Here is a 13,649-nt window from a genome sequence, read left to right as displayed (position 1 = left end):
AATTCAATATCTAATAACAAACAGCTGTATTTAAGGTAAGACAGAAAAACTTTATATCGTATATGTGCTTCATAAAACTGCTGCTGCCCTGTTATCCATGCAAGAACATAAAAGTGATATGGTAAGGAAAAAATATGACAATGACATTTAAGAACAGAGTTCAAAAAGAAGGATGAGAAAGTACAAAAGACGTAGATTTTGTAGGCTAAATTTAATGGGCTACATCATTTCATTTTTTCAGGAAATCAAGTCTTGGCCAAGCTTATTTCAAAGGGGAAAACAAATGGAAGAATATACCACATGGGAATTTATATTTATTCTGTTACAAATATTTTTTTAATCAGAACAGCATCTAACTACAAGGACTGAACCTTAATATTCCTTACAAAAAAACCCTGTTTAACTACTGACTCAGTTCAAGACAGACAACTCTTAACATTTTTGTACACTGTAAGGCTTTTGCAAACATTTCTGTTGCCACTTTGTTTCTGACTGCATTACCTTCCAGTGTTGGGATAAATCATTGCACAAGAGGACACTATAGCTCAGACTACTCACAGATTAATCACAAGCAATTTTCACTTCACCTAGTAAGTGTTCAACGAAGTGCATGATTGACTACTCTCTCTTTGATAGATAAGGAGAAAAGGATTGATTGCTGCTTCATAAATGACCTAAACTAAAAATTTGAGTTGGCACAACATATAATTTTGACTTTAATGATTTTTTATTACAATTATTGTCTTGTATGATCAATGATCTACCATACTTAAAGAGTTAAAACATAAACTTACCTTTAAATGACACCATCTTGAAACAGGTGTCCCTATAGTTTTGTGGTTTTTTAGATTTTAGTAATGGTGGGGACAGCCTTATTTATCTACTTATTTTTTCCACGCAGTAGCAATTCTGTTTTTACTCCAAGCCTCTTGATTTACTTCCTGCGAGCTTATAGCTGAGAGATTCTCTTTAAACAGTATAATAAATAAGTTGCATAAATAAAGTTTTTATGACTACAAAATAATAAAAAAAAGTCCTCACAATTATGACTCTAGACATCTGAAAATAATTAATTTTTGGTGAATGAAAGGCTAAATCAGTGAAAACTCTTTTTCTAAATAAATCCTAGTTTTAAGAAAACTTGTTTCCAGAAACTTAAACCACTTGAAAATACTGGCATGTAGGCAATGTTTGCTCCTATTGCAGTAAAGCCTAATGGTGCAAAGTGTGGTGAAAGACCTGTCAGAACTGCATTGTTCAATGACATTTCTGCAGACTTGGAGCTCAACTGTTTATTCTGAAAGCAAAATTTAGCAGTCTCAGTGCAGGTTCCAGTTTTGGCTAAAAATACGAAGGTGTTCTTGCTGTCAAATCCCCATACAAGAAAACACTGTATGATGACGCTTTTACACACCTTATCTCAGTCAGGGAATTCTGTTGGCAACCCACAGCTCTTCTTGAAAACTTCTGCAGTAACAGGGGTCAATTTTCAGATAAAGTGTATGAAAATGGCCTCCCACCAATTTTTAAAAATGCTCTGCTTTTGGCAACTGGCTCATTAGAGTTTATCTAAAACATGTATGATGCTATGAAACACTTGCTGTATTTCTCTCTGTAGATCTTTTCCAATTCAGTGATGGACAAGCTCTATGCATCAGGCAAATCTTGAAAGTTTTCTCAATGACTAATAGACTGAATATATTATATATAAACTAACACTGACCTGCCATTTCCCAAATAAATATATTCTATTTATATAAACCAGGGGTTTTTTTCCTCTGATTTAGATGACTGGAAAGCATATAACTTCTCCATCCAAGGAAGTCCTTTGCTGTATTGCTAACATTCATTGTATTTCATATGAAAACTTGATGGTATTTTTATAAAACTGTTCTGTACAGAATGTAACATTTTATTCAGCAGTACACCCACAATTCAGTGATTCGTGCATCTCTGAAGCTCTTGAAATACATTTATGCACTTTAGATTCAGAACCATTCAACCCTTAATTGAGACAGATTTGACAACTCCTGTTGAATTGTTTCAGAGGTATTATAAAGCTTTGCTGCAAAGGGCTGAATCGCACAGAAATAAAAGACCTTTTGTCAAATCAAATATGCAGATGACAATTGGTACAGTCACTGAATATAGAAAATTCCAGCTTCACAGTTTCTATAACTGCAAAAAAAATTGACATGATAGAGAGGTTTTACTTTGCTAACTTGATGCCTCTGCTAATTAGGGACACTACTGAGCTGTGTAACAGCCCTTGTGCTGGGAGCCAAGGAAAATCACCAGTGGCATTAAAACAGTGTACGGCAGCGACGGGGGAATGCGATTCTACCTCCCACACTAAACACAACTAAGCAACACAAAGAGGCTATAGTTCTACCTACCTGCATGGAACAAATCAACATGAGTGAATGGTGTTGGAGTGATAATAAAGAACTCTGTCAGTGCCTGGGATATAATTTGCATAGTCAGTGGGGTTTCACTGATTATCTTCAATAGGGAGACATTTTAATAATAAGCTATCTGAGGCCTGAATGCACATCATCGCATGTCTAGCTGGATCATCTGCTATTTTATTACTCAGTCATTTCTTAGTAGGAAAAATATTTCTCCAAAATCCATCTGGATTTTGAAAGGTGTATCATGTGTGTAATTGTGCACTTGGACAGCATTAGCATAACATACACCTTTTCACTTACTGTCCCACATGGCATTGTAATAGTAGTGCCAATCTACTACCAACAAAAATATTAATTTGGCTTTGAATGCCAAAACAGAGGATTTCCTATAAGACTCTGATACTCAGAGTTTGTTCACAGCCTCTTCAAGCAGTGACAACAAATGGTACACAGGTTCTTTCAAACAGGTTACTGTAGTGCTGCTTAGGAAATACAGATTCCCAAACTGATTTCCAGTTCGGGTGAGGCACTGAAGAACATGACTGAAGAACAGTGAGCATGGTGCTGCTACCATGGGCTCTGTGAATGCAGAGGGCCTGGTGTCAAAAATGACATGAGTTTTTTGGGCCAAAATCCAGAACCTTTCTGATCAAGACTTCAGAGCCACAGAATTAAAAACCAAGGTTTTGACTGGGTGGGAAGCAGGCAGACAGGTATCTGGATAAGCTCTGGATCATCACAACCACTGCAATTTTCTGGTGCCTGCTGCATCGTGCCTATATTAAAAAGAGCATGAATTCCAAAACTATCTGCTTGCCAAAGCAGATACTTGGATAGGAACACTTCTGTGCATCCATGTCACTGGCAATTCTAAGAAACAGCCTCCACAATACAACTGGACTGACCCTTTCTTTCTTCTGTCTGCAAACAGGATTTCCACTGCAACAGTTCAAAGCAAAGCAACTCATTATTTTATACATGCTGCTTTTTTAACCCATGAAATATTAGGCATAAAAAATAAACACGTAAAATGCTGTAACCCTGCAACTCCAAGTGAAATGCCAACAGGGCTGTAGCACACACTGCAATATAGTAAAACCAGTAGAAATCACAAAATTAAAGTGGCCTTAAAATTAAAGTCCTTCGGGTAAATCCAATTATGTCAACAGGCTTTAGAAGGATGGTTTTGCTCCCAAGACCAATTTCATGCACTCCTGCCCTCTGTGAATTCAAACACCAAATGCAATGCTTGGAATCTTTTTTTAGCTTGCAGATTCTTAAGTTTCTTCTGATAAGGGATGCAGATTCCTTGGTACAACATAGTGGAGCTTACTGGCAGTATATCTGCTGCTTTTAGCTATCTTCTGCAGCCTTCTCACAAATAATCCAGTGTCTGCAGATCAGAGTCTGAAGGAGTTAATCAAAATTCCTGACAGAGAAGGAATCCTCTAAAGCAATAACAGTGGTACCCATATGTGATTTGCTTTCAGATGACAAGAATGAAGCCTGATACACAGCAGAGAAAAGAGAACAGATGAACTTTTGATAAGAGCTGACAGAAAAAACCAAAATAACAACACATTACCTTGCTCTTGTTTGATCCTCTCTCTTTCTGCATAGCCAGCAGCAAGCATGTTAATTCTGTTGAGCCATCTGAAATAATATTAAAAAAAGCAGTGATACTGACCCAGCCTCTTAATTTTTGGGTGCATTTCTAGCAAAAACAAAGCTAGAAGCATCTGAAGGAGATTAAGGACAATGTTATTTTTCATATCAGACAGCTGTTCTCTTTGATACTCTTGTTCAGGGAGTCTCCAAAGATCTATGATTTTGCTGTTGAACAAACTGTTTTCACAGCAAGAATTTTATTTCAAATGGAAAACCATGTATGATGTCAAACATCTGTAAAATAAAGGATTTAGAGATAATCAAAGAGCTGTTAAGTCTGCTGCTCACAGATATGCCTTCACACAAATACTCCTGCTGTTCTGATTTCTTAAGAATAAATACCACTTTTCAGAGATTTAAGCAATATTTTAAGGCCTGAATTGGCAACTTAGCAGAGGAACAGAGCAGAAAACAGCAGTAAAAAGAACAGGTTCACTCCCAAACAGACAGTGTGGTTTAATTATGCCATTATGTGTTTTAGAGCTTACCTACAGTGCCGTGTACAAAGAGAAGGAGGCATATCAGAATTCACTTTTGTGTTTGTGTCGGATAAGTGGGGGGAGAAAGATGCTTCAATGCAATTCACATCTAAGGCTTTAATCTCAACATAGACTTGAAAAAGTGCTTCCGTAAACTGCACAAATTAAAAAAAAAAAAAAAAAACAACCCAAACAAAACCATACAAAACCCCAACATCCAAACACAAAAAAAACCCCAAAAACCCAAACCAAAAAACAAATGAGCTATTGCTGCTCTCTTCTAGCAGGGCCATCATGGCCAAGCATACACTGAACTGTCTGTAGCAGGGCAGTTTCACCTGTACTCTTCCCCCATGGGGCTCTCAGTGTATTCATTAGCCAAATGCTTACACTGAATCAGGTCCTTCATCAACGAGGCTTTAAACCACCATGGCAATCTCCCGTGGTTGTCCATTCCATGGTAAACCTGGAATTACTTGCTCCAGTCATCCCATAGTCAGGATTTGACAGGCCTGGTTTGCCAACCTACTGGCTTGCAATTTAACTGCTAGGGTATACAGAAAGACAACTCCAGTCAGGTTTGCGTCTTCTTCAGGAATGGGAAACCCCTGTTTCAGAAAACTGTGCCTGATGGATTTTGTTTATGTACTGCATGCGCAGGATCAGGATGTTTGTCTCAGCAGAGGACACACCTTTGCAATGATTCCTGCATGCCTGTCTTCAGGACATTGCAGTGCAGGGCAAGCAGGCACCAGATCATAAAATACAGTTGCTTTCCTGAAATTTCCAGAAATTAACTCCTGTCATCATGGAGTCAGAGAACTATAGAGTGCTTTAGGCTGGAAGGATCTTAACAATCTTCTAGGTACAAATGCCCCTGGCATGGGCAGGGACACTTTCCACCGACTGTCACTGTCCTTCCACAAATAGTGACCGCATTTTTGACCTGTAAACCATGTTAATGGTCCATAAATTGTTGTACACTGGTAAGAAAGCTAGGGATTTACTCCTAAAATGATTGCAGAATACTTCATGTTACCACACAATCAAAATTTCTGCCAGAAGAATAGGGAAGCTGAAGAGGATACCTAAACTTTGACTTGTAATTGTTAGGAAGTGCCATACAGTTATAAAAACCAGAAGCACACAGGAACAGAAATCCAACAAACCATGTCTCAGACAATGACTTCACATCTTCGCAGGCGAAAGATGACCCACTACAAAGCTATCTTTTAGGTTCACAAACCTGATATGTGAAGACTCCTTTGGGGAATAAAGCTCAGCTGCCAGCTGAACCAGCTCTGCCAGTTCAAATCAAAGGCACTGAGGCAGGAACCTCACCCAAAGCACTCCAGCCTTGTGCTGCAGAGGGACCAGCAAAGGCCACAGACTTGTCTGTGTCCAAAGGGTAAAGCAGCACAAGATGACAAGCATCTGCTCTGTCAAATGGCAGACAATGGGGATGGTGCTTTGCTTGCCTCTCGCCTATTCAGGATTTCACGTTCCCAGTTCAGCTCCCCGGTTTACCACCCTCACCTGCACTGCCAGCAGGGAACAGCCACCTATGAACTCCACCAGGCAGGGCTGCTGACCACAAAGTATTAGACAATATGGCTATAAAGGTTCTCCTGTCCTTCATTCTGTCCTCAACATGAGACAGCATTTCCTAGTAAGTGTGCTTGTTAGTGAGGTAACCAATTAAATTAACAAACACTTAACTGACAGTCAATTGATGCTGCTTACAGAGATGACAGATGACTGCTTCCAGAAAAGCAGTATTTCCTGAAAAGTACAATCTAAGCAGAGCCCAGGAAATGTGTACCATTCTCTCACTCTGAGAGAGAGCAGAATGACTTCACCTTTAATGAATTTCTGCAGGTCATGATCTGTGCCGAGGTTTGGACTACGACCTGCAGTGCCTGTGGGGTGAACGATGGCACTGATGTGGCTGTAAACTGTGAACAACGAGAGCTTTTGAGTTGTTTGCCAGTCTGGAAGGTAAAGGAATGGTATTGACTTCTGCATGTTTTCTGGTAAGTGGCTGCTAAAGCTTCTTCAGATATGGTTAGAGAATTAATATTATTTTAATAAAGCATGGCCAGAGTTCTGGTTTGTTGAAGGTAAAATTGTATGAGAAATCCAACACACCGGACTTGCATCGGAAGGGAAATGTAAAGATCTCCTGAAGAATGGAAGAGGAGTAATACATGCCTGGATTACAATGCACTGGGGACAAAAGTTCCAATCATACAGCTACACAAATGTTTCTCAATATGCATATTAAAAGATACAAAGCCCTGGGACATGGGAAGATTTATATCTTTCTTCCCTTCAGTGTGTGCGTCCTGGTAGCCACTGACCTTTGGAGGGCAAGAGGCCAAGAAAATATTGCTTCTTTACAGCAAATGCAGCCTTAATTTTCTTGTGAGAATTATAAGATCTGTTTCCTAGGTATGACAATAAATACTGGTAACTGCAGTAGTCATTCAGATTTCCTTTTTTTTTTTCTTTTTAAGAACAGTACATTCATTTCTTGTCAATATTTAATTAAAACTGTTTTATGACATACAGAACAGGATTAAAAAACCCTGATTTTCTGCAGACCTGCAATTTCTGTAAGGAAGGATGCACAGTACTCTCATTCTCAAAGACTAGTAGGAAACTGTCTTATCTTACATTCAGGTAGATGCAATACAGTTAGTCAAAGCAGGGTGTCCAATTGTCCTTAATCATAAAACTCAAGGCTATGGGATGAACTTGCTGTATGGGAATACGGATACCTCAGCCTGCCTGTGAGTACCTGAATGCAGTTTAACCAGAATGAAGAGAATAACAATGAATTTCCAAGCAACATGTTTCCATGACCATACACTTACAACTAGCAAAACAGTACTTTGCATCTATAAGGGGTATTCTGTCCTTCTTCTCACCCAGACTAAGCATGTTAATGGGTAAAAAGAACATTTTTCTAGTGTGACCATATAGACCAAAGGGAATTCAGATGCCACAGCAACAAAGTTCAGTGAGCTCTCCAGACTCCTTACCAGCACAATGGTGTGGCACAGTCATAAAAGTAGTAAGAAAATTTGAATAGTGACAGAGTTATTTGAGATTAAAATACCCATTTTATGCAAGGAGATACACACAAACAAAAACTTCATAGCCTGCAAACATTTTTTTTTAATATAAAAAATGGAATTATTTTATACAAGGGATGAAGGAATTGAACAATTTTGAACTTTCAGTCAGGCTATGTATTAGCAGTTTTCTGCTGTTGTTTCTTCTGCTTCATGTATGAACAAAACTGAAATGACTGCCTGATACATAACTAGAATCTGTGTCAGAAACTTGAAAAAAAAATAGAACATAAAATGATCAAAAGAGTATTAATTCAACTTCCTAACTTCATTCTGTGTTTTACTTCATCTAGGCTTCAAAATGCTTTTAGACAGGAATTATTTTATTATCCCTGCATTTGAAAGACTATTTTTCAGTCACTTTTTTCCAATCTATTGAGTTAATTCAGTGTTTGTAAAAGTGAACTAATTTTTCTAAATATTAATGAAAGAGAAAAATAAAATTCTTTGGTGAGACTATGATGGCAACTCAAATGTAAGAATTTCAAGTAATTCCATAGACCTTGACAGAGTTTAAATTTACGTGTATATAACTCAGAGCAAAATTTTGTCAAGCTCATTCTAAAGGAATTAATAAGCACTTATTTCAAAATATGATTAAAAGACTATTTGTGGTGGGAAGATAAAAATCTTTTAACTCCTGGGATTTGCACTATGCAATTGATTTTTAAAATATTGTTCCATATTTGCTGCTGCTTTCTGATTACTGAACAATTATATAAATTTATATCCTTAAAGAGAAAGTGTCTTGTCATACTGACTGGGCACCTGCTGACAGAAATGATTTAGCTACTGCTGTTGTTCAGGAGATGTCATATACAGACCATGCCATTATTCTGTTTGCCGTGCAGCAAACTGCATTTTGAGTGATTGGCTTGACAGAATTATCAAGAAAAGGCAAGCCTAAAATCTCACAAACAAATACAAAGGTTTTAAGTTTTCTAACTGAGAAGAGACTTTTGAAGTGAGCCTCAGTCCTGCACAAACTTCTGAAAAAATGTTAACAGACAGCTATTTCTATATGAAAGCAAGCACAGTGTGGTATCAGCATGCTTTTCCAGCCAAATATTACCAGTAGTGCACTGGCAGTACCCTGAAGGTGCTCTGCCAGGTAAGTTGAATCTAGTACCCACAGGAGAGATTAAACCATGATTATAGGACTTACTAAGTTTTATTGATTCAGTTTGACCTCCTTTTCCTCTGTTTTTAAAAACAACTCTGGTCAGCGAGGATATCAACAGACATTATCTAAGACAGAACAATTCTCAGGTTGCAATAGGAGATTTTTGTTTGTGTTCTCTGTCATTTGATGAAAATGGCATATTATTTTGAACTGAATTAGTTTCAGTTTATATTGTGAAAATAAATGAAATAAACCCCCTAACATTTGAATAAACATGGGATTCATGTTCTAATTTACCATTCAAATGAATTAAGAGGAATTGTGTTTATTTTGTGCTGAAGTCTTAATCTTCTTTGTGAAAAATTGCACAAGTGGCCTAGAATAGATACAGTAAAATTTAATACTCAAAGAACTAAGACTTTAGTCCTTGTTCTTTTTTGAAGTGCTGAAATTTCCCTTTCAAATTCAATACAACCAAAATTTCACTTCAAAATTCATGGAAGTAGAGAGAATCTGCAAAATTCATTACTTGTAAACCCCACTCGTTTTTCAAGACTGGCATAAAAAACCTGACTGCTTTAAATCTTTCTCCAACTTCTTATTTCCTCCAGGGCAAGAAACAGAAGGATGCCCAGAGAAGGCATCACGTATTTGGGAGTATGTAAGGAAGCAGAGTTGGAGATACCTCACCCTTGCAGGTGCCACACAGCCAAAACCAGAAACCTGGAATTCTGAAATTGTGTTTGGATGCTGTTTCACACACTGTATTTATTTCTTTTTAGAAATGGGGAATCATGTTTCTAAAGATTTCAAACCTTTGCATCAAAAAGGTAATTTTTGCATGAATCGAATAATTAACATGAAGCCAGTCAGAAACAATGTCACTTTGCACCTATTTTCCAAGCAATTAAACTTAGCTTTTTAGATATGATGTAATTTATTATCATTTTAGTATTAGTAGCTTCAAGAAGTGTCACATTTAAGGAATGGGTCCTTGAACTTTGCTAGATCTCCTTACCTGTTCATATCATCTAGATGTTCAGCAGCAAAATAAAAACTTTTGATCTTAGGATGGCAGGCTTTGAATGCACTGTAGAGGAAAAACATAATTAAAAAATGTAATGGCACAACTCTGTTTTGTTTTTTTTCTGAAATGTAAGATCACATGGTCACCAAGGAATGAGATGAGTTCATATTTGAGTTGCTGCATGCCCCCAAACAGTATATGAACGTACAACTTTTAGGATTGTGCCAGATTTCACCAAGTAAAGTGCTCTTCAACTACCCCTTTCTAAATAATTCTTGATTCATATGTGCATAAATAATTGTTCAACCATCACCTGCAGTGTACTGTATGTGGATAAAGTTAATCAGGTAAGGATATAATTTTACGTATCAGGTAATTTTGCTGATATACATATAGCTGTCATTTTTTTCTGAACAGAAAACTGACTAAACAATGAATTCAATACAACAGAAAAATTCTCAGTCCTTGTGATTTCTCACATCCCAATGACTTTGACATTACCTTTAGCAATAATGACTGCATTTCAAGCAGGAAAATGTGATGTGCTGACTGACTTCTGAAAAGCTGTCATAAATCAACACTGTGTTCATGAGGTCATCTTAAGCAATGGGCAATTACATTGCATCTTTTCTTTCCACCAAAGTAATCAACATGACTGGGCTGAGAGAATGACTGCATTTCATACATAATATGAAATAAATTACTAGAAAGAATCTTTTAACTATGTTGAATAAAGATTTATGGTGAAGTACCTGAAGAGGAAATGCATTTGAAATAATTAATAATTTACAGTAGAGAAGAATCATTTTGAGAATAATCTGAAGGTGTCTCTTAAAATAAGAACAAAAAATGTAACGGTCCCAAAGAAAATAAGGAAAACTGCAAACATGATACATGACGAGCATCATCACCATTTTTCTGAGACACAATGGATTTTATATATACACACACACATATTTATATTATATAATAATTCTCTCTCTAATCCATTGTGTCTCAGAAAAATGGTAATGACGTTCTCCATGTGTATCATGCTTGCAATTTTCAATATATATGTCTGTGTGTGCACACAGATTTACACACATCTATGTTTTAGAAATCAGGCAAATGAAATTGCTAACAGCAAAGTTACTGCTAGAGAAGGTAACATAACATTGAGACTAAAACAATTCCTCTAATACATGACAGCATGACACAACGTTATGCAAGTCAAAGCAGATGTACAGTGACATCTGCTCAGTTTAGAAAGACATCACCAGGTTACTGAGACCTAAAACTGGACTTCTTAAAACTGTTACAGCATCTGTCATCTGGATTCTTAAGAGGGTTTTTTCCCTTTATCTGCCACCCAAGCAAAGAATCTTAATAACAACATTTTATGTGCAGCTATTCAGTTGACACTAAATCAAGTAAAATCAAACCAAAACAATTTAAGCAGGGTGCAATTCTGAGAAATTAGTTGACTTTATGCTGCTGCCCCAACAGAAAAGAAAAAATGAAGCACTTTAACCATGTGGCCCAAGGACACAGGACAATAGGCCCAAGCTAACGTATGCTTTATTTTTTAAAATGCAGTTTCTATTGTCTGCCCTTTGAGACCAGCTTGAAGGGTGGAGTTCATCCTAAAGAGAGAGTCAGATCAACTGATACAAGGTCGGTGCTTTCTGTAGAACTGTAAGTACTACAAATCATACCACTTTACATTTGCAAATTATGTTTTGCACAAATTTCAGCAACTCCAGACTTGTTAAAAAAACCATACAAATCATTAGAAGGCAAGGCAAAAAATTTTTTAACAATAATGACTCTAAAAGTATCTCTGTGGGAGTCTACACCTGTCACATTGCTACATATGCCTGAATTTATCTAAATAATAAAAGGATTTGTGCAATGGCACAAATCTGGATTGCAGCATAAACAGGTGAGAAGAAATGTTCTTTGAGACCTTTAGGTCATGTAACAAAAATACAACAAATCACTGCCATTCTTTTTTTTTTTTTTTACTCTGACTCAGGACTGAAATAATGTCTCAGCAAACTTCGAGGTGATGCTAACTAATCTGGAGTTATGTTAAACACTGATGCCTGGCCATGAACTTGGGGACTTTCTTATTTGGATGGTCTCTGTATTATGCTTAAAGCTCTCTATTGAGCATAAAGCACACAAACACTCTCCAACCCCAACAAACAAATAAAAAAAATTACAACCCCAAACAGAAAGGAAAAAAAAGAAGAAAGGAAAACTAGGAAAATAAAGAGACAGAAGCAGCCAAGCAGTCTTCTTGCTCATAATTCATTTTGGTTTAGTCAAGCACTGTGATTCATGATGAAATGAAAAAATAGCCTCCTTTGGGCAAGATGGCACATACAAGACAAAAAATGAATTTTCTTTTTCTGTATGAGCTTATTCTGTGATAAAACCTCATGACAATAGTAACAATGACCATTATGTCCCTGTTTTAAGGGAAAACCTTGCCCTTTTTTCCACTTTTTTTATTGTATCATTGCATTACTTTTGAGCATGCTTACTATTTCTTGCGGCATTCACTGGCTCTGTCAATTTTAAATTCAGGTAGACTGATGAATCCTTCTGCTTTTTCATCCTGCAAAGATAGTTCCAGATATTACTGTAGCTAAAGTGTCAGAAAAAAAACCCCCACCATGCTGAAAACTTACAAATATTTTCATTGCCTACTTCTTACGTAAGGAATACTAATGTCTGCTCTGCTCTGGCAAACCTCCCACAGAAGTCACTGGGACTTTTGCCAAAGTAGCAAGACAGATCCCTTGGTATAAAATACAATTTTAAATACCCAGTTTTCTGAAACAATTTCACAGCTGAACCAACATTTGAAAATATACAAAATGGCCAAATGTATTCTGTCAATTAGTTACCATAATTAGTTAATTTTTGGGGAAAATGGACTAATTAGTAAGGAGAAATGCAGCCTATTGTAAGAAATAGAGAAAAAAGCAATTTCAGTGTGTGTTGTTTATCATTTTATGTATCACAGCTAAGAGGCATATCTCTTCATCTACTTTCATCTCTCTACAACACTCAGAGTAACTCGGACCTTCCTCCCCTCTCCTCTAAAGACTTACACAGTCTATTTTATCAGCTACTCAATCTCCCTTGACTTTTCACAGTTTGAAAGCATTATTTATATTAAGCTACTATTACATCAATAACACCGACTTTGTTATTTAACTGCTCATAACTTTGCATGCAAAATTAATACCGGATCATAGAAATGAAGCTGCAAAAAACACAAACGTATGTGAAGGAATTCCACAAAAATACATCTTTTTGTAAGAATTCAAATGGTTATTTATACCACATATGTAGTCCATATGATTATATGCCTTCTTAAAAATAAATAAAAGGCACAAATCAGCATATAAAACTGGAGATGGAATCATTATGTGGAAGGTACAGGGTTGTAACAGGTTCTGCATTAGCAGGTATTTTAAAATCAAAAATACACTTTTTAGAATAATCTTGCTATTTCTTCTTTGAATGGTTGCCTAGAGAAACAAGAGTTTGGCAAGAACAATGTTGGCTTGTCTGTCCACCTGCCACTGAGGCACCCCTTACCAGCCTTTCAGTCTACTGGCGATGACAGACACTGTGCTGAGGGAGCTGAGGTCTCAGAAATAACCAAACTCAGAAAATCTCAGGGAAACTTGGGACAGGGAGGGAGATGGAGGTGCTGAGAGCACTGCCCTCCACATGGGGAAGTATGGCACAAGTCAGAAGTTCCATCTGTTCCTTGGACCCAGCTGTTGACCACTCACTACGCTTGGA

At 37.0% G+C, this 13,649-nt stretch overlaps 1 protein-coding gene across 10 annotated transcripts in view; it reads right to left on the bottom strand.

The window, feature by feature from the left end:
- CNKSR2 (connector enhancer of kinase suppressor of Ras 2) overlaps positions 1-13,649 on the bottom strand; it is a 208,532-nt gene that overhangs the window by 42,472 nt on the left and 152,411 nt on the right. For all 10 annotated transcript variants that reach the window (XM_039551421.1, XM_039551425.1, XM_039551438.1 and 7 more), the window contains 3 exons: positions 12,374-12,447; positions 9,837-9,908; positions 3,997-4,064 (listed from right to left, as the gene is read on the bottom strand). In XM_039551421.1, coding sequence (XP_039407355.1) covers positions 3,997-4,064; positions 9,837-9,908; positions 12,374-12,447 — 214 coding nt within the window. The remainder of the gene's footprint in view (positions 1-3,996; positions 4,065-9,836; positions 9,909-12,373; positions 12,448-13,649) is intronic.

This window comes from Corvus cornix, chromosome 1 (genome assembly GCF_000738735.6).
Source record: "Corvus cornix cornix isolate S_Up_H32 chromosome 1, ASM73873v5, whole genome shotgun sequence".
Classification (NCBI taxonomy): Eukaryota; Metazoa; Chordata; class Aves; order Passeriformes; family Corvidae; genus Corvus; species Corvus cornix.
This window is presented reverse-complemented; position numbering and strand designations above follow the sequence as displayed.